Here is a 22,454-nt window from a genome sequence, read left to right as displayed (position 1 = left end):
AAATTCTGTGACAGAATTTGGTCAAGTTGTTTCCATTAAAAAGGACTGATTTTAAAAACTAATTCCTAAAACTGCCACACACAAAAACCACAAATGGTCCACAAAAAATTCTCCTTTCCTTCTGAAGGTTTTACAATGCATTGTTATCATTAACTAGTCTTTTAGTATTAAACCTAAATGGCCCATTGAGACAAACAGAGCTGAGACCATTCTTCCACCACTGACTAAGACTGGGGCGGAAGGTATCAGGGATGATATTCACTTAGCCATCTGAGCTTTCTGGACAGACTTGGTGACCATGCCTGCTCTAGCAGCCTGCTTCTTCACTGCTTTGATGTCACCCACAGCAACCATCTGCCTCATGTCATGAAGAGCAAAACAACTCAGAGGAAGATAGTCAGAGAAGCTCTCAACACACATGGGCTTGCCAGGAACCATATCAATGACAGTAGCATCACCAGATTGAGGGAATTTGGGCCCATCTTCCAGCTTCTTCTCAGAACAGTGACCAATCTTCTCCTTCAGCTCAGCAAACTTGCAAGTAATGTGAGCTGTGTGACAATCCACAGCAGCTGCATATCCAACACTGAAGCCAGCTGCTTCCATTGATGGGTCATTTTTGGTGTCACCAGCGATTGGTGAGATTGGTGACATTGGTTCATTGCCACAATGAACATCTTTGACAGACACATTTTGACATTGAAGTCCACATTGTCCCCAGGAAGAGCTTCGCTCGAAGCTTCATGGTGCATTTCAACAGACTTTTCTTCAGGTGTAACACTGACGGAGCAACGGTGACCACCGTGCTGGGTTTGAGAACACCAGACTCTGAATACTTCCCCTAGTCAAGGATTGGTATCATACAGATGACTTTCAGAATAATGTCTGCAGGTAACAGGAAATCTAACTTAAAATAGGTCAAACAATAGGGAAACTTTACTATCTTACTCAACAAAATCCTGAGGAATGGTGCCTCTAGGGTTACTGAATTCAGCAGCTCAGTGACATCACCAAAGCTCTCAGGATTTTTATATCCTTCTATCCTTCCATCTTTTAGGCTAGCTCCCTTCTTAGTTACAAGATGGCTGCCCCTTATCCCGCTTCAGATGCAGATGTAAGCCCACCAAAGAAAGAACTCACCTCCTTCCTGTGTGCCCCTTTTTAGAGCAAGGAAAGCTTTCCCGTATGTCCCCAGCAGACGTTCTCTTATTTTGTCATAGCCAGAATTGTGTCACAAGCCCTTGTCACATGCCAATCTAGGATAAGAAATACTACCCTGTCCCTCCCTTCACAGAGCTGGAACTGGGACTGGCCTCCCTGAGGCATATGGCTAATGTGGAAGAGAAAGGACCGTTCACAAGGAAAGAAGGAAAGGATTACAGGTAGCTACTAAAGATGTCTACTACATGAAGCCATTCAAGAGACACAATAAAAAAAAGAGCCATTAAACAACAACAACAAACTCTAACCCTTAGAGCACATACCCCAATTGTGTGTCCCTGGAGAGTGTGCTTATGTAATAGAACCATATTGGAGCTTATCTTCTTAAGTGGCAGGTGCAGGTGGAAAGGTTTGCATTCCCCTAAGAGGTTATAGCATATAAACTAGCCTTGAAGCCATGACCTTGAGTGTTCCTTTGTGATATATTTAAGAGAAATGATTAACCCAATCATTTATCAGCTACTATAAGTACATCCTCAAACATAAGAGAACTGGAATTGGTCGTTTATTTGTTTCATTGAAATTAAAATTCTTTTCCCAAATTAATAATCTTTATTGAGTTTATAGATAATGAAAAATTGCATTCCATCCTATCAGCTAGCTTCAGATTTTCATCACAAATTAGAAGACAAAAACCTTTTGCTTTCCTTGCTACGCTTCTAGCACACTGCTGTGAATATAAGATATTGAATAATATTGCAATCGCAAACTAATTAATTCACTCAGGAAACCTCTGGAGCTATCTTTCTCCCTCTCTAGCAACCACTGGAGGAAATACTCAAGGATTAAACATTTCTATAAAGGCAATATGTGTCCTTATACTTTTGCCTATAAATTACCTGCCAGAGGATGAAGTGGTTTCCATGGTAAGTTGGGAGGATCAGTATGTCAGGTTATTATCTCGGCTTTGTTCCTAAGATTCAGATTTCAAAAGGCTATACACAAGACGAGTGAAGAGGTAATGGAAACTGGTATAAAAATAGCAGAGATGGATGGTGGGTTGCCAGAAACAAATGCCTGCTACATTTACCACGTGCCGTGGTACTGTGCTAAATCCTCTACATGCATCAATCATTTAATCTTCCCACAGTGCCATTGGGTTGGTGCTACATTATCCTAATTTTACAGATGAAGAAAATAGGGTATAGAAAGGTTAAGAAACTTGCCTAAGGGCATACTGCTAGACAGTGACACAGTGCAAGTCTGTCTTTCACACTCTTACCCACTGCATTAAGAGACCAAATGGCGGACAGGGTCTACCTGGATTTAAATATTTCCAATACAGTCCCTTACTACAGTTCTTGATTTGGGGTTTCTTTTTAAGCATTAGAAAAAAAATCCAAACTTACCCAACCAATCACCAATATACTATACCTCTTTAATTCTACAGCTGTGGTTCTCACAGTGTGGTCCCCAAACCATACATATCTGGCATCACCTGGGAACTTGTTAGAAATGTGAATGTTCAGCCCCCAACCGAGACCTACTAACGAAGAATCTCTGGATGAGGACACAACCACCTTGATTTTAATGAGCCTTCCAGGGGATTCTAATGCACACAAAAGTGGAAGGAGCACAGTTCTAGAGAGTTTATGTAGATGTTGTTTAGGCCTCCTTTCTCCTCAGAGGATTACAACAGCTCACAGGTCAAAGGGGCTGAGGTCCATGCTCAGTTTTTCTCACGAGTCCCTGTTTTGTTCCACAAAATCTTCTCTGCTGAGCTCTTCTGCGGACAGATTATTGCCCCTTAAAGCGTCACAGTCCTTGTTGCTGCGCTTGCTACCGGGGCTTCACGGACTTCAGTAGAGACCTATGGCTACGTTCTCCTATTTTTCTTCCAATTTCACGTTGCTTTCCACTTTTCATTTATGTTTTCTCCATTTCCCCCTTTTTCTTTCTAGATTTTTCCTGAGCACACTGTCCTAATCTACCCTTTTTTCCTCTTCTGCTGTCTCTCGCAGTAGGATGGGCTATTAATTTCTCCTCAGGAAACTATCATTTTGGCAGAAAAGTACTGGCATATTGGTGGTGCCAAAAGGAAGACACTTCCATTTGTAAGCAATTCCTAAAAATTCCTGAAAATATCTTTCTATACTTTCTCTTTCCTGAAAACAAGAATCATCAGATTTCTCACTAAACTGAAAATGCTTTGAGGACAGAATTCATATATAATTCACACCATTACCCATTGCTATGAAAAGTGATAATCCTCCAAGGCAATCACCCCGTTTTTTATTTATTTTTAAATTTTTATTTATTTATTTATTTTGAGGAAGATTAGCCCTGAGCTAATATCTGCTGCCAATCCTCCTCTTTTTGCTGAGGAACACTGACCCTGAGCTAACATCCAGGCCCATCTTCCTCTATTTTTTATACGTGGGACGCCTGCCACAGCGTGGCTTGCCAAGCGGTGCCATGTCGGCACCCGGGATCTGAACTGGCAAATCCCAGGCCGCCAAGAAGCGGAATGTGTGAACTTAACCGCTGCACCAACAGGCTGGCCCCATCACCCCCTTTTTTAAAAATTGTGGTAAAATGCATATAACAAATTTCCCGTCTTAACCATTTTTTAGTGTTTTTCAGTGGCATTAAGTACATTCACATTGTTGTGCAACCATCACTACCATTCACCTCCAGAACTCTTTTGTTTTGCAAAACTAAAACTCTGTAATTAAACAATAAGTCCCCACTCTCCCCTCCCCCATGCCCTGGCACCCACCATTCTACTTTCTGTCTCTATGAATTTGACTACTCCAGGTACCTCATAGAAGTAGAATCATATAGCATTTATCTTTTTGTGACTGATTTATTTCACTTCGCATAATGTCCCAAAGTTCATCTATGTAGTAGCATGTATCAGAACTTCCTTTCTTTTTAAGCCTGAATAATATTACACTGTGTGTGCGTGTCAGTGTGTGTGTGCCACATTTTGTTTATCCATTTGTCCGTCGATGGACACTGGGGTTGCTTCTACCTCTTGGCCATTGTGAATAATGCTGCTATGAACATAGGTATACGCATATCTATTTGAGGACCATCACCCACTTGTACACGTCATACCAGTACTATTAATCCATGAGTGCTCCCTATATTTAGGATGGAGAGGCAGATATTAATGAAGAAGGGTAACAGACATCCTCAAAGGAGCATATCTGGGACCTCCAAGACATGCTCACATCTGACCACAGTGGAATGCTCTATAGCAAACTTAACTACAAATATATTTTCAGTTCCTTTGTTCTTCTCAGTCTGCACCACTAGCAATCATCTTCATTTTATTCCTTAGACTCTGGTTCTCTCCTTTGCTTCTGTTCAGACTTGGAGTCTCTGGTTGTTGTCTTGGTTCCTAACTTTGTCCTGCTCCTCACTCTGCTTTTGTTGACTAAACATTGGCAACTAGTCACCTCCTGTTTCTGACCTCAGTCTAGCTCCTGCTGTTTGGATTCTTTTCACTGCTTGAAGGGATCCATCTCAGCACCACTTATGAGAAAGGAGGAGGATCCATCATCCTCCATTTGGTGAGGCATCAGGGTAAGTCAGGAGCACTGAGGTAGGACCTGCTGGGCTACACTGAGCAGACCTGCAGGCCAGCACACACCTGGCTGCTAAAGCCCATGGCATGTGACCCACTCCCAAGATGCAGGAAGAGAAACAAGAGGTTGAAAATGAGGCCAACCCCTTCCAGACAGACTCTCTGCTGGCTCTGGCTCTGCTCAAAGTCATGCAGGACCTCTCAGAGGGGAGCTCCTAGAGCCTTTATAAAGTGACTTTTTGAATTGAGGGTTTTGAGAACAGCAGAGCCAGGGACCCTTCTGTGTACCCATCTTGGCATTGGCCTGTGCAGCATCCAGCAAGCGAGCCCAAAATCTTCCCATGTGTTTCCTTTCTTGGGGGCTTCGGCACCAGGCAACCGCTCAGCAGAGAGGACTTAAGAAGCACACCTGCAGCTGGAGGTTTGCAGTAGGCCTTGCAATAGCAGAAGGGAAAAGGGTCGCACAGCTTTAGGAAGAGCCGCTAAACAGAAAAACACAAACATGCTGGACAGCTGCCTCGAACCATAGGTAGGACAGAGGTCCACAATCAACCGGCCACGGAAACTCTTGACTGAAATGTGCTTCCCTCGGAGGGGACTCCCTGGTCCCTAAAAAACTAACAGAGAGTGAATCTTTCTGCTGCCTGTAAGTAAAGTGTACTCATCTCTCCTTTAAGGACTTCCCACCTTTTTTAATTGTCAGTATTTCTGACAGTGTTTGACAGAATGTCAATTTGGTGCCATACATCATGTTAGCCTCTTTGACAGATAGAAAGATGATGGTCCTTGTGTTCAATGAACTGTTAGTCTTTCCTTTTTCTTTTCCTTTTGGTACCAGGAAAGTCTTTTTACTCTACTGGGGCAAGTACTAGTTTTTCTAAATAGCTGATTGCTATGAAGCTCAGAGTAACACTAGCTAGTTTTTCTGAGTGCTTATTACCTATCAGGCGCTTTACACAGATATTTGTATTCTTCCCAGCAATCCCCAGGGTAGAAATATTCTTTCTATCTTGCAAATGAGGAAACTGAGGCTCAAAGAAATGAAATAATTTCTCAAATCATAGAAATAATGAATCAGGGTTAAAAATTGACCCAAGACTCCTTACATCATGCTATTAGTTGAGAAAAGTTCATTTTGGAGTTTGAACTCTTGGGAGCTCCCTCTGTTTCAGAATTAAAAAGTTAACTAATGAATGAAAACAAGATACCCACAACAGTTCTTCCTAGAAATGTCCACTGGCTTCCACCATCATTCCCTTTTTGCTGAGATTGTGTCTCAAACAGGCATTTGTCCCTTAAGTACAACTGAAACCCTCTGCTAACCCTGTTTTTAGCATAAAATTTTTTTACACCTGATTCTTTTCCTCAGTGGCCTAGCTCCAGGACCAGGGAAAGCACAGGTTAAGAATTTTTTAAATGAGACACATAAGAAAGGCAGCTGAGTACTTTGGGCAGGCTTAGCTTTCTGATATCGCTTTCTAATTGTCCTAACATATGAGTGACCATTACTTTGGTCTCTAGCCCTCTAAGAGGAAACTTAAGATTCTTAAAAATTAATAGTATTTATTATGCCTTAATGTTCCTTAGAGAGATTTCCTATATCCATATATGTTTGAATATGCTTCATAAAATATATTAGGTAGTTATTTAAAATGGATCCATTAATAAAATTAGTCATAATACTACATCAAGCAATGTCACAATATTTCATATATATGCACAGTGATACTAAATAGACAGAACTCTGGTTAAATTGATGCACATTTAGCTAAAGTTTGAATTATACTTAAAGCCTAGGTTTGTCTGCTATCTCACCATTAGTCATATTTCTTGACCAATGTCTAACAAGTTTGAAAAATCAGAAAATCCATGTTGGCTAATGTTATCATTCACTATAAAATATTGAATCTGGAATATTGAATTAAAGATCCTTGAGTCCAGGGATCAGCAAACTTTGGCCCATAGGCCAAATCTGGCCCAGTATCTGTTTTTGTAAATAAAGTTTTATTAGAACACAACCACACTTGTTTACCTATTGTCTATAGCTCCTTTCACATTACAACAGCAGAGTTGAGTAGTTGTGACAGAGACCTTACGGCCCATGATGCTGAAAATTTTTATCTGGCTCTTTACAGAGAGTTTGTTGATTTCTGATTTGGTCCAACTTCCTCAATATATAGATAAGGACACATTTCCAGATCCTTTGCTAATATTTTCAAAGGTCTTATCAAGTTCCACACTTTGCTTACATATAAAAATATGTACATTAGCCAAAACTCACCATCTTTTCCTATGTGCCTTACTGTTCTCAAGACAAGTACATATTTGTTTTACATGTTGGTATTCTTTTTTAATATAAAGTCTTTTATGTTAGCTAAGCTAATTTTCTGAATTAATATTTTACTCTTCAAGTCTTTTTCATAAACTTTTTCAAATATTAAGAGTTGTTTTACAACAGTCTGTCCTGGCTATTAGTGTTTATAACTAAAATGTGTTTGAACATCACAAATTTGGCATTTCATAGTAAAAGGCCCAAATGTAGCTAAAACCTTTAATTAAAATATGGAGTATTACTTAAATAAATAAAAAACATTTATTCAAAAACATTCATGGAATACCTCCAGTTACAAGGTCCTGTACTTGGTTTAGGTATTAAAAATGACCAAGACCCTCTTAGAGCCCATGCCTTTGAAAAGCTGGAATCCTTTGGGGGGAAATAGACATATAAGCAGAAAACTGATATAAGGCATACTCCAAATAATGATTACATTAATCATTCTTTCCATTAGTGTTATTATCTGAATTTCACTATTCATTATCTGAAAATATTGATATGCCATCTAAAGCCTCTTAAAGTGTACTTCTTTTAAAGCAAGTTTCTATTATCCACTTCATCCCAAAGAGAATCCTCTGGTTTCAATTAAATTTTTAAAATAGAGGAATACAGGGGCCGGCCTTGTTGCCGAGTGGTTAAGTTCACGCGCTCCACTTCAGCAGCCCAGGGTTTCCAATGGTTCGGATCCTGGGCGCAGCCATGGCACCGCTTGCCAGGTCATGCTGAGGTGGCACCCCACAGAGCACAACCAGAGGCACTCACAACGAGAGTATACAACTATGTACTGGGGGGCTTTGGGGAGAAGAAGAAGGAAGAAAAAGTAGAGGAATACTGCTTTTTTTCTCCCACTTTATTAAATGTCATTGACACATAACAATGTGTAAGTTTAAGGTGTAAAATGCTGATTTGAGAGGAATACTGCCTTTACAAAATACATAGCACCACTAGGTAATATTATAATGCTAAACCGAATTTGTTATCTACAGCTGTAATTTTTCAGGATTGTGATTTTATCCATGGTAAATACAAATCTGTGAAACAAAGAACAATGTTAGACTGGTATTTTGCTCTATTGAATGGAAATCCAATTATTTTCCTGTTGACTCCTATCATTTTTTTCATTGTCCTCTCCCTCTTTCTTATTCCTTTAAATAAACATTTCATTCTAGAAGTCTTTATCCTTTTCTTATAAATTTCCATTACGTTCTCATATTATTCCCAAGAAATGTTAAATCTGAGATTCAATAATTTAAACATTTGACAGTTTTGAGGTTAAAACATATTAGGTTATTCAGCAAATGTACATAGTGCTTGTACGTATTCAAAAGGTATTCTCCATCCTTGTGAATGAGTTTAACTCTCTCTACAAGAAAACCAACATACAACCCAAGAGATTAAATTTTTTGCCTGGTTTTAATACCGAGAGAAAGCACAAACAGAATTAAAAATCTAGATTGCAAGGCTGAGGTTATGTCGGCTTTCATTTTGCAGGAATGGAGACTGAACTGGTGAAAAAAGGGTAATCAGGTTGAAAATCCTTATTTTGTTTTTGATGATCTATTCTCTGTTTCCTTGGAAACAGAGCTGGCAGCCACAGAGTTGCTGGCATTTATGTTTTCTTTTCTTTTTAAGCTTTGAAGCATCAAAGAAAAGCTGAGCTTTTATGATTGTAATCTGTAGAATCTGACTTATTTTCAAATAAATTAAAAACAAATATATATTGAATGCCTATCACATATAAGATACCAGGATGTAAAACTAACAAGCTTGAGAACGAGCTTTAAACCAATTGAGTGGAATAAATTTTAGTTTCTCAGAGCCAATCTATTAGAGATTTGTAGAGGTTTTTTTTAAGAAAAAGAGAAATTAAAGCTTATTTAAAAACATATAGTGTGAGGGTAGCACATTGAGACCAGCATAGTTCAGTGAAATTAATTTTAGAAAACAAATAGATTCCTACACCAGACAGCATGATTCCTTGTTCCCCTGCACAAAAAGTAGGTAATAGGAGGGCAGTTACTCTGTATTGAGAAGACACTCTTTGTCTCCAGTAAATGAAATAAACAAAAACTAAAGGGAGCTTAAACAAACCTAGAAGGTTTTCTGAAAAACTGATATATTAATAAATTTACTAAATATTTCAGTTGTGAGGTGATTGCCAAATGACTATAAAATGGTCTTTTCCTTTATGAAAGGCTGCATTAATCTAAGTTTAAAAAGCCATATCTTTAGGAATGCTGCTGAGATGAGAAGGCAAGAGCTACAGGTGATAGCTGCAAGGAGGACGTCTCTTTTTTTAAATTAATAAGATCTAAGCATATTTATGTCCTTCGGGGGACGGAGGATAGAATGGGAGAGATTGACAGAGACTTGAACTTGACAGAACTAATTTTCTGAAGAGAAGGGAGGGGATGGGAACTAAAACACAACTAGAGAGATTTGCTTTTGACGTCCTCTAAGGACAGCAAAGTACGCTAATAATGCTTACTATGTGCCAGGCATTGTTCCAAGCATTTTAGATATATTAACGGAATTAGGACTGGATGGAAATGATGAACCTGGGAATGAAGAGTTGAAGGAATGTGCACCCCAAAATCAAAATTCTGTGAATATGAAGATCAAGTTATGTACTAATAATCTGCTAAAAGAGAAAGAAGAGATAGTGTAGGGAGCTTAAAAAGAGGTGATTTGAAGAATAGGAGAGAAAGTTGACCAGAAACATGTAGAAGTATTTCTGAACAGTATTCAAATGATTGTGACATTTTCTCCAGCCGTGTGCAGATCCACTACTGTCAGAGCTCAGAGCCCAGACTATACTGACCCCAGGTTGGAAATTCAGAAGCACAGTGGGAATGAAAGACAAGAGTTCAGGAAGTTGACAGGCCTGGCAGAGGGTGGTTAAGTGATGCTCAGGAGGGTTAGGTTAGATATGAAAGGAAGTGAACCCAGGAGGCAGATAACGACGGATAGGAAAAAAGAAAGTTAAAAAAGTAGGAACAGCAAGATTGCGAACATAGAGAGTCCATTGTCTTCTATCCCACTCCTTTCTGAGCAGACAATCAAGGCAGCAGACTGCCACAATTCATGAAAGCCACCAGAAGAGTAAGCTGCGTCATCTTCAAATTCACGATTTTCTCCAAGTAACAGAGTCCTCAGGCAGGACAGATCCTTGCTACCCAAAGTGTAGCCCACTGACCAGCATCACCAGCATCTCCTAGGAGTTTGTTAGAAATGCAGAATCTTTGGTCCCACTCCAGGACTACTGAATCAGAATCTGCTTTTTAACAGAATCTCCAAGCAATTCATATGCATATTAAGTTTAAGCAGCACTGGGATAGATATATGAGAAAGTGTAGATTCACTCTTGGTTTATTTGTGGTTGTCATGATATGCTAGGAGAAACAAGGAGCAGACATTCTGTCTGTGATGTTCTCCAGTTCCCAGACTCAATGTATACCCTCTTTTATGTATAACTTAAATCTTTTCCCAAGTGATTTGTCATCCTTGGCACTAACTCCTCCGTCATTCCACCCCACACCCCAGATGTTCTCACATCTGAACATCAGGGTATTGCACAAAATAAACTATAAGCTTCCTCTCAGCTTTAAAATTCTTTGATTTTTATGTGTCATAACCAAACTTCCTCTGCACAGAAGAAAAATACCAGAAAATCAGCCCAAGTGAAATGCAATTTAGTCAGTGCCAAAAATAATGCTAAGAAGACTTCTGTAGTTAGCCACACACACCATCTGCTCTTGGGTTAGCTTTAAAGATAAGGTGTCTTTCTTCTCCTAACCCTCCAGTGTTTTGAACGGCTATACGTGATAATGGTTTTTGAGCTGCTTTTTACCCCCTCCTTTGTGCAAAACCGAACTGAAATTCTTCAAAATTAATTAAGTCACTTGAGAGTCTGAGTGGCAGCTTGAGCGAAACTGCCTCCTTGCGTTAAGGTGGCATCAAGTCCCCAAGAGGTGTAGGTTCTGGGGAGCAAGAGGCAAGTCAGAGTCAAACCGATCACCCACAAACCTGTTGGGGGAGTCAGTGTTAGTGGAAATTTGGGGAGCGTTTTGTAAGGACTAACGATGCTTTTTGTGATTCAGACTTTCATCGTATACTAAGAACAGAAGCTTGTCGACCTGCTGTTACCTACTGGGCCAACGTCGGCAGTCAAAAAAAGGCGGGGTACAAGCCATTTGTTCTCTTCTCGAGATAACTGGTCCAGAGAGCTGGAACTGTGCTCTCTCACCGCTGGGAGATGCGAAATAGCGGAGGCCTGAGGCGGTTCAAAATTGCACAGGAAGGGTTTTTAAACTGCGCAGGGAGAGGTGTTTGCAACGTGACAGCTGACGTCCCCCTCCCCTCGGCCGATCAGCTCACCATCATTAATCGCCTCTCCAGCTCCGGGTTCACCCACCCGACGCCCACCGGCCCTTCCCCCTCCGGCCTCCAGGGCTCCCGCGCTCCGCCCATCCCTCTCGAGTCCCCCCGTCTCTTTCCTCTTTCTCTCCCGCCTGCCTCTCAAGCCCTCCCCTCCCTTTTCCTCCTTTCCCCTCTCCTCGCCTCCTCCCTTTTCTTCCCAGCCCGCTCCCTTCTCTCTCTCGTCCCTCAGATTCGCACTCCCGCTCCGAACGCCGCCTCCGCTCTCCCCGCTAGACTCCAAGGCGGGAGGCGCAGCGGGCCGGCTGCGCGCAGGCGCAGTGCGCGGCGGGCGCGCGGGGGGGCCGGGAGTCGGCGCAGGCGCGCGCGGCTCGGGCTGCGCTCCGCGAGGGCGGCCGGGCGTCCCTCTGCTGGCTCAGTCCGGGCTCCGGGCCCCGCGGCGGCGGCGGCACCATGTTCCTCCACTCGGTCAACCTCTGGAACCTGGCGTTTTACGCCCTCATGGTCTTCATGGCCACCCTGGGGCTGTGGGACGTCTTCTTCGGCTTCGAGGAGAACAAGTGCAGTATGAGCTACATGTTTGAGTACCCGGAGTATCAGGTGAGGTTCCGCCTTCTCCTCACCTGGGCGCTCGAGACCGGCCCCTCCTGCCCGGCTTTCTGTGGGTTTCCCCGGCCTTGGCTCCCCGCGCCTCTCCGGCCCCCTCATCCCATCCTCACCTCGGCTTTCTCCGCCCCGGAAGAAACTGCTGGCTTTGCAGACCCTGCTGCCCCCCCCCCCCCCCCCCCCCCCCCCCGCCCTTTGTGTCTTCCCTTCGTGGTGGGGTGTTTGATAGATGGTTCCTCAGCATCCTCCCCGCCCCCCTCGCAGCTGCTCCCCTGTCCCTCCGCCCTCTTCCCGGCCCCCAATCCCGAGCACAGTCTTTTGACTGGCCGAGCCCAACCCCCTTTACCCACCGGGGACGCAACCTCAGCCCCTCTCCCTAGACCCACATCCCATCTTCCGTGCGTTCCTGCCTAACAGGTGCCCCTGGACCCTGCTTTGCTTCCCACGCGCCTAGATCTTTCCCTCCCACCCAGTGATATGCGCGTCAGTTCCCGCTTTTCTAGAAGGGGACCGAGCTTCTGCAGAGTGTGTATCGGTTACATAGTTCCCGAGGCTGTGTTAGAGACTCCAGGGGTTTTACCTCTGTGTGAAAGGCTAACCTGATGACTAATTAAATGGAAAACTGTTGCGGTTCCCTCCCGTACAGATTGCGGATCCTCCTGTTGTGTAGGTTCTGGGTCCGTGCGTGTGCATGCATGCCTGTGTTTATGCATGTCGCCTCTTTCCAGTTGCATACAAAATCTATTTCATGGTCTTACTTTTGTTTTCTCACTGTGTTTGCAATTTAAGAGAGACCTGGCCCTTCTTTCTCTGTCTCTCCGTTTTCCGTTCCATTTTGAGTGTTTTCAGTCACAGTTGCTTCATCGGAGTAGAATCTAGAATTTCATTCATGACCAGCTGTAAAAAAGAGATGGTGACAAATTGCACAACTGTCCAAAGAAATTTCTTCCTAATGATTCTTTTATTTCTAAACGCATATCCTAATTATGGAATACATATTATAATGATAACTCCCTTCCATAAAAAGTGTATGTATTATAATACAAATTGATAAAATGCATTTTTAGTATACTTTTAAAGCTATAGCGGATTTTTTTTTTAAGGTGAAAGATGCAGGTCGTGATTGCTTCTGTGTACAGGTCCTTATGGAGGAGCATGTATTTGATAATGCTGCTATTATTCAGATCTTAAAACTGCTTAAGATTTAGATTACTGAGGTGCATCCTTTCCCATGGACAAAATTCTAGTGTAGATTTCATTTGTTTTGAGATCCTTACCTTGCTTTTGCATCAGTGCTTACAAGGGAGTGGAAACATTTGCTGTCAGATGCTATTGAAGGAGAAGATTTTAACGTGTTATTGTTGTCTGTTAATTTCTAAGGGAATATGCTGGTTTATGTTTATCAGAGGCTGTATATAAATACGTGGGCTTTTAGTTGAGATTTTTTTAAAACTGAAGATAGAGCCCTTATCTCTTTTCGTTTTTCTATGGCTTAATAATTAGGAAACTCCCCATAGATTGAAGTAGGTCACTTTGGTTTTGTATTGCACTGAAGAGTTTGGTTAAAATAAATTTATTTTGGAACAATACAGTACTAATTCCTGCTTATTTTTAGCCACATTATTGAAGCTATTTTAATATTTGCAGTAGTAGAAATTGCTTAGTGTTGGGAACAAAGCATATGGACCTCAACAGATGCATTCCGTGCCTCGTAAAATGACCGGAAAGAAAGAGAAAATTAGTGTAGCTAATGCAAAAGAGCTGTTTGGCTTTTTGTTATTGTTGAGTAGTTTGTATTCAATTATTTTGGTTCACATTGCCTTTTTGAGGTTTTATACTTCTGTTAATGATTTGTTAGTGCAGTAATAATTACAGTGGCGGAGTTTGTGATCCACATTTTTAGTTTTTATTTTTATGATGTAAAAAGCTGTGTCAATTCACTACAGTATTTATACTCTTAGCCCTTTGCCTCTTAGTCCTTTATTTTGCACACTGGGTCCAATTATTTTACAAATATGGTTAAAATCTGACTATGGAATCATTTTGAAATATAGTAAGAGATTTCTGGATAACTGAGGTCATTCTATTAAGAATCAATGGTTTTTAATGAATAAAAGTGTTCTAAACATATTATGTTGCTTACTTTTAATTATATTTTATAGTAAGCTAATTGTTCACAGGTTGATAGCTAGCCTATGGGATGTTCTAGTCATTGGATTTTCTTCTCTTTCTTGATCCTTTTCTTATTTTTTTACTGCTTATTTGCATATTCTTTATCTGGCCAGCAGAGGAGATGAAAAGGTAGTTGAAACATGCTCAATTTTATTCTCCCATTTAAAAAATAAAAAGTGGGACAGGAATTTGAAACTTTTTGTAAAAATGAGGTTTTGAATTTAAAATTGTTGGATTATCTCTATCATTCTCTCCCTCTGGTTTTCCTAGATTCACTTATTCAGACTTAACTGGGCATCTCAGGAACCTAGCAGGCAAAACACACGTTACGCTTTAAAGCTTCCTGCCTTATTATGAAAGGCAAGCAAGCTTTGATTTGGTAGCAAACAGTTTTAGGCAAATTGTAGAATTCGAGAAGCATCTGTGTTGTTTTCTCCTGTACAGTAATTTGCTTGGCTGTCTTCAGATATGTGACTAATGGTTGCTTTCTGAAAGGAAGCATTAATATTGGAAAATGTAAATCATATATTTTATTATTAAGTCTGATGTTTATTTAGCGGATCATTTATTGAATGACTACTGTGTGTCAGCTATATTCTAGATACTGGGTATGGATGAGAGGGAAGTAGAGATGAATCAGACCTTGTACCTTTAATTTGTGTCTTTATAATACAATGGGGGAGACAGGAATGTAATGGATAGTTAAAATATAGTATGCTATATGTTGTAATTTCACTGTAAGAGAGTATGTACAAGCCTCTTCAGAGAGGAGAGCATCCAAATTGGTTTTGGGTAGTCAAAGACTGTAGAGAAGATGTAGTGAATTGGGACATGTTGGGTGTATGGTTCCTGAAGTGCAGAAACAAGAAAATTGCAGGCATAAGGAGCAGCATATGTGAAGGTGGGAAGGCACCAGGACACATTGCATAAGCAATATGTGTAGTATGTCACCATTTATGTAAAAAGGAGAAAATTACTTAGAAACACATTTGCTTACATGTGTAAAATATTTCTGGAAGCACACGCAAACTGATAGTGTTGGTTGCCTTCTGGATAGGGAAGTGGATGACTAAAGGACCAGGGTTAGGAGAGAGCCTTTTCAGTGTTTACCTCATTGAATCTTGAATTTTGAAACATATTAAAAATAAATTTTAAAGCATAGCATGTGTAAGTTATGAGAAAGTAGGCAAGAATAATTAGAGTCAGATTTTAAAGGCCCTCTCTCTTAAGCCTTTATCATCTGTATATGCAGTGAGGAAACGCATAAAGGTGTGTGTTTTAACAGGTATTTCTTGACAGCAGTATGGACTGTGGGTTGTAGCAGGGAGATTATGACAGGGAGAGAGAGCAGTCTGAAAGACTCAGTTGTGCCTAGGTCTCTTTATCAAGCTGGAGTCCTCAAGCGTATTCGCAGGGGTGGGGTGTGCAAAGGGCTGACAGCTCTTTGTAAGATCTTTAAAATGGTCTGCGTTCGTTTTGATCAAAATCCTTTTTTTTTCATTTTGGTCAGTTCCTTTGGCTCAAACTTTTATTTTCCAGTTTTAATCGTAAGATAAAGACTTTAGTTTCTTAAATCAGTATTTTTCTAGCGCTTGGAAATATATTAGAATTTTTGTCTTTTGGAAGGGGTCTGGGTGAGAGATGGGAAGGACCCGCACTAAGGCAGAGTCAGGAGAGGGTGGACAGCAGGGGCAGGATTGTGGAGATATTTTCAGAGTAAAGCTAATTAATTGATCTCAGTCAAAGATCTTTTAGGGGGAGGGGTGCTCATTTAAAACTAATCTGTTTAAAGTAATTTAAAATCTATTGGAGTTCTGTTGCTATAAATGGTTTCTTTTTAAATCCTTTGACCGTCTTCCGTTTGTTCGGCAGCATCCTTTTGTATGCCTGTACCTTTTCTGTCCTCAGTCTGGTCAATACCCTTCCTGTCTCTTCCTGCTGCTTGTTCCCAGCTTGGACTCTGTCTGGAAATGCAGCTTTACCATTTGCCTACAACTCCCACTCTCTTTTTGTTCTACCTCTTTTTCCATCTCCATACTTTTTTCCTTCATATTGTATGCATTCATGTTTTTTTAATTGTATGCCTTTTCACTACAAAATTGCTTTCATAATAGTATTTTATGAAAGATATCAAGTATATTCTTTTGCTTGGTTTTTTGTCTCCAGAAAATTAAATATTTCCTTTTAGATATATTTGATAATTTCCTCTTCTTACTTTCCAACTAGCTCAAAACTTTGTTTAGCTACTGCCCTAAAAGGAATAATGATTTAATATGCACATACTACTATATCAAATGGTGTACTAAATTGGGAGGAGTTAAGAAACTTTTTCTTTGTTCTCTCACTTTTTTTTTTGCTTAATTTGTACCTAAAGAAACAAAATATTGCATCACTTTAATTTTTGATTGTATACTATACATAATCAATATTGGGACTAATTTGAGTTGAAGTACATGTACACACATAAAGAAAAAACGTGGGGTCGGTATTTCTGTATTTTGATTAATCATTTGAGGAGACGAAGTTGCTAGTATCTTAAACAATATGCTCACAGTCTCTAAGGATGTTTTCATAGTGTTACTGGCACAGATTGTTTATGGTAATGTCCTCAAAGGAATGTTCAGGAATGTGCGTCAGTGATCAGATTCTGCTTTTTAGAACAGTGAGGTTTTTCAGTAGTCATTACCATCTTCAGTTTTTAAAATTCATTCAGTAATTAAAATTTTTATCAAGCACATGGGTAGCACTGCTAGATCATTAAATCTATTGATGTTTACTTAAATAAAATCTACTGTTCATGTAACTGGTTTCCTTTTTAATGGCTTCTATCCTGAAAAAAAAAAAGGATCAAAAGAAGAGCTGGTACTTAACTACTGCTTTTATAGATGTCTACCTTTTTGGGATGACATTAAGACCTAATTTATATTTTGTTGAAAAAAATTTTAGGTGAACTACTGGCTCGTTTGGTATGCAATAATATGAATTGCAGAGAAGTTTAAGGCTTGCTGATAAACCGTGCATCTGGCCCATGAGAACTGAAACAGATGCTAATTCATTGGAATGTTTATGATGAGAAGAGTGTATGGTGTCTTGACCAAGACATGGCTATAAGGTTCAGATTAATTTGTTAAGCACATTTTAGGTCAAAGCATACTAGGTCGAGAGGTCAGAAAGCTGCATTATAAAACAAACTTACTTTCCTTTGAATGATGTAACAGCTGGAATATATCATTGGGCCTCAGTAAAAGGAGAGACATTATAAAACAGTTTAAAATAGCAAAAAACAATTGATTTGGTAATGGAAGGCTTTTATCATTTCTAAGTATAATTGACACTGATACCAAATTAAATGCACTTCCAGTTGTGGTAACATGTAACTTGCTGACATATGCCAGTGTTTTTCTGCCTTTGTCAGTGGCTATTTTGAGTAGTTTATATTCAGTAGAGTTTTCAGGTAGTTCCATTTTATGCTTTCCTGAAGATTGCATGGTTCAAAACTCATATAATTCAAGACTAATTCTCTATATGAATAAACTAAAAGTAGAACTTGTTTTGTGTATTAAGTGCAGTTTTATTAGTAATATTTTTATATTGCACTATTTTAAATTTGTAGAATTCAGAATTGAGTACAATGAGGCTGAATTGTGTTAATAAAATTGATTAAAGTGAAATTGCATTTTTTTTTGCTGTAGAAAATAGAACTTCCAAAGAAACTGGCAAAACGCTATCCTGCATATGAATTATATCTTTACGGAGAAGGATCCTATGCTGAAGAACACAAAAGTCTCCCTTTGACAGGTATTCCAGTTCTCTTTCTTCCGGGTAACGCTGGAAGTTATAAGCAAGGTAAGTCTCAGAAGTGAATTTTGAAAGCTACAAAATTCAGTTGAAGAGTTTTTCAGAGACATACTCTGTGTTAAGTACTGTGCTAGGCATGCTGGGAGACATAAATATGTGAGATTTTGTCTGAGAGAAAGTAGATAAAAAAGTATAGTTGAAGACCACTTTGCAAAGAGTAAGAAGGAGAAAAAGAATAAGATGGAGTGGAGTGGGATAAGTAGATATAGGGATGCAGGAATCAGCAGGAGAAAGAGGTGTGTGTTGGAAATGGAGGTTACAGAGAACAGAACCTGAAGCATTGATTAGAGAAGTAAATCAGTGGTTCATGTTATATTGAACAAGAGAGGAGATTGGCTTCTTTATTTGGAGCTCTTTAAGTTAGAGAGATCTAGAAGTACTGAGGGGAGTACAGAAAGGTGAGGGTGGGAAATTAGGTGTACAGATTCCAAAATGAATATTGGCTTGGAGAAAGAGCAGTTATTTCTGTTATAACAACCAAGTAATCTGGAAATAACTTCAGCTAAAATCTGCTTTTCTGGTTATTAAATGGTATATATTTTTATATAATGAGAAAGGAATTATTTCAACGTTTAATTTAACTGCTTACATGTTTATTTATCTAGCAGGTATTTATGGGGTACCTACCATGAGCCAGGCAGTATTCTAGGTGTTAGGGATCTAAAACAGACCAAGACAGATAAAGTCTCTCTCCTCATCGAACTTACATTCTTGTTGGGAAGACAGCCATCAAATGAATAAGACATTAATGTTAAAAGCTAGAAAGGAAAATAAACCAGAGTAAGGGATAGAGAATCAACAGGGTCAGGAAGTGGCTAGTTTAGATGAAGTGGCCATGAAAGGCCACTACGAGGAGATGACATTTGGGCAGAGGCTTGAATGTAACAAGAGACTGGGGTATGTGACTATTTGGGGGAAGACCCAGAGGCAGGAAGATGCTGGATGCATTCGAGGCCACTGAGACTAGAGAAAGTGAAAAGAAATGAGGATGGAAACGTAGCCACAGGCTGTCTCACATAACCTAAGGGAAACACTTCAAATTGTGGTCTCAGTGTGTTGGGAAACTGTTGGAGGATTTTTGGTAGGAAATGATATAATCTGATGTTTTTGTTAATCATACTTGAAATGTAACACACATACAGCAAAACACATAGAATATTTGGTTAAAAATTATTGTAAAGTGAATACCCATGGAATTAAAACCCACGTCCAGGAATAAAGATTGTCCCCTGGAAACTTCCTGTGTAACTCTTCCTGGTTAAAACTACCTTCCCTCTTTCTAGATGTAACCACAATCCTGACTTTAAGATAGTAATTTCCTTGACTATTCTCTATAGTTTTAGCAGCTAAGTATGCATCTCTAATACAATCTACTTATTTGGGGCTGTTCTTAAACTTTGTAATATAAATATAATCATGAGTTTGTATTCTTTGGCTTCTTCCACTCAATGTTGTTTTTAAAATTCATCCAGGTTGTTGTAGGAGCTTTGATTCATTCATTCTCCTCGCTCTATATTATTCTGTTGTATGACTATACCATAGTTTAAACATTTTGTCTTTGGACATTTGTGTTTACATTTATTGGCAATTACAAATAATGAATATTCTTCTCATCTTGGAGCACATAAGTCCATTGTTTCTGCAAGAGGTATAGCATAAAAGCATAATTCCATGTCACAGATAATGTGTATCCTTTCATTTTTACTGGTTGTGGTAACATACTCCCAGAAACAGTACATTATACTTCCCTTTGCTCCATATCCTTGACATTGGAACTGTTAGATTTTTAAATTTTAACCAATCTGGTGGGTGTGATTTATTTTTAAAAAATGATCACTCTGGTTTTGCTGTGTAGAGAATTTGCTGAAAAGAGGCAAGAGTGGTAAATAGGAAAGATAATAAACATCATTAGTTATCAAGGAAATGGAAATCAAAACCACAATGAGATTTCATTTCATACCCAGTAAGGTAACTACAGTATAAAAGACAGATAATAACACATGTTGTTGAGGATGTGAAGAAATTGAAATGCTCATACATTGCTGTTGGGAATGTAAAATGGTACAGCCTCTTTGAAAACAGTTTGACAGTTCCTCAGAATATTAAACATAGAGTTATATGAGCCAAGAATTCTACTCCTAGGTATCTACCCAAGAAAAATGAATACATCCTTCTACATAAAAACTTGTATGCAAATGTTCATAGCAACACTATTCATAATAGCTAAAAGGTAGAAACAACCCAAATGTCCATCAACTAATGAATAGATGAATAAAATATTATATAACTATGTAATGGAATATTATTCAGTAATAAAAGGGAGTGAATTACATGCTACAAAGTGGATGAACCTTGAAAACATCCATATGTGAAAGGAGCCAGTCATAAAAGACCACGTATTATATGATCCCATTTATAAAAATGTCCAGAATAGGTAAATCCATAGAGATAGAAAGTAGATTAGTGCTTTCCAGGGCTTAGGAGGAGAAGAGGAATGAGGAGTGATTACTCATGAATACTGGGTTTTCTTTTGCGGATGATAAAAAAAAAAGTCTAAAGTTAGATTGCAGAAATGATTGTACAACTCTGCGAATAACCTAAAAATCATTGAATTGTACACTTTACAGGGTGAGTTGTATAGTATGTGAATTATATATGGTTAAAAAAAATTGAATGGCAAACAGAGATATTTTGTTGACTAAGCCATACACCGCTATTTTTAGTGCTAATTTGTGTAATCAATTCACAATAAAGCCCGTTAAAGAATTTATAAAGCAAAACCTAAACCAGTGGAAGCACGGAGGCCAGTTAGGAGACTCTTAGTGCAGGCAGGAGATGAAGGTGCTTGGATTAGGGAGGTGGTGGTGCACATGGTGAGAAGCCTGGAGCAGGTAGAGCGTGACAGGATTGACTGACGGGTTGGATGTCATGTGTCAGAAAAAGAGACAGATCAAGCATGAGTATCTAAAATATGTTGATGAGCAGACATTTCTTGTAGGAATATTCTCATTCTTAAAATCCTCAAGTGTGACAAAATTCTTATTCTTTTAATTCTTCAATGAATCCGTCTCTCTCTTTTAACTGTTATTATCCCTAAAAGGGAAGCAGGTAGAGAATGACCTCTTGACTTTGTATTTAATTTAAAACAATATTTAGGGCACAGGACATATAACTCCTAGGTCAGTTTGTTCTTCTAAATTGATACTATTAAAGGATTTCACCCTGAAATAGGTTGTGTTTATTTAGGGTGTGGGATAAAGTTATCTGTTGAGAGACTTTGAAGCAAGAATACCTGAAACTTCTAAACATTTGTTTAATGTGCACTTTGCCTTTTTCCTCTACAGTTCGTTCTATTGGCTCTATTGCACTTAGAAAAGCAGAAGACATTGACTTCAAGTACCACTTCGACTTCTTTAGTGTGAATTTCAATGAAGAATTGGTGGCACTGTATGGGGGAAGTCTTCAGAAGCAGACCAAGTTTGTACATGAGTGCATTAAAACAATTCTCAAGCTCTATAAGGTAACAGATAAGCTTGCAAATCAATAGTGATCAACCTGTTAGCATCTCTTTTTTTTAATAAAGGACTCAGCATATTTTAAATCATTTATTTGTTTATATGGAAGTTGAGGCGAAGATGTCACCAAGTGTTTTTTTGTGGGAGTCTGTTGTTTTGAACTTAATGGTGGCTTTTGAAATTTCAATTGAATTTACAAGAAAACTTTCTTGTGAATTTAGGAAAAAAAATTTTTTACTTTGTATATAAATTAGGAGTGCAGTATGTTTCCTAAAAACCATTAGTATGGATTTCTGCCTCTAGTTATAACTAAGTAACTGGTCCTAGAGTAGACCATCTGCATTTGTAAACAACTATAAAACTAGTCAAGATAGCTGAAGCATGTTTTCAGGTCTTGGACAACCAAGCAGTAAAGGACCATGACTCCTGAAAGAAAGAAAACATGTGAGGTAAGCTCCATGATCACCATGGCTTTCTGCCTAGAAGCATTTTCCAGGCCATGGGGCAAGCAGGTGGAGATCATGTAGAGCATATTGATATCACTGAGCTGAGGAAGGTGGAGATTAGAATTTGGACTACTGAAGTGGCTAAATTTCTGGGGCACGGTATGAGAAAGAAGACAGCTAGGCAGAGATAGAAGCTCTAGAAATTTGCACTTTTTGGTCTTTCCTATGCTGCATATGCACAGGTCACCAACTAAAGGCAATGGCATAACAAGGAGGAAGTGGGTGGGATGTGTCCACCTCAGGTGCAAGGACTAGGGGAAGTTTAAAAGAGCAGTAAAACAGGCTAAATCATTCTGTGCCAGCAATCCTGAACAGTGTCAGTAATAAAATAC

The 22,454-nt window shown here is 39.3% G+C and overlaps 1 protein-coding gene and 1 pseudogene across 1 annotated transcript in view; one reads left to right on the top strand and one right to left on the bottom strand.

Moving 5' to 3' along the window:
- Window positions 1–258: 258 nt before the first annotated feature.
- LOC124238710 (elongation factor 1-alpha 1-like) lies at window positions 259–11,558 on the bottom strand (annotated as a pseudogene).
- Window positions 11,559–11,839: 281 nt separating this feature from the next.
- The window catches only part of PGAP1 (post-GPI attachment to proteins inositol deacylase 1), a 66,065-nt gene continuing 55,450 nt past the window's right edge, over window positions 11,840–22,454 (top strand). The window contains exons 1-3 of the mRNA XM_046659168.1: window positions 11,840–12,065; window positions 17,936–18,089; window positions 21,446–21,621. Coding sequence (XP_046515124.1) covers window positions 11,919–12,065; window positions 17,936–18,089; window positions 21,446–21,621 — 477 coding nt within the window. The 5' untranslated portion in view covers window positions 11,840–11,918. The remainder of the gene's footprint in view (window positions 12,066–17,935; window positions 18,090–21,445; window positions 21,622–22,454) is intronic.

The sequence above is a fragment of the Equus quagga genome, chromosome 4 (assembly GCF_021613505.1).
Source record: "Equus quagga isolate Etosha38 chromosome 4, UCLA_HA_Equagga_1.0, whole genome shotgun sequence".
NCBI lineage: Eukaryota > Metazoa > Chordata > Mammalia > Perissodactyla > Equidae > Equus > Equus quagga.
Note: the sequence above shows the minus strand (reverse complement) of the source record. Positions and strands in the feature narration are given on the sequence as shown.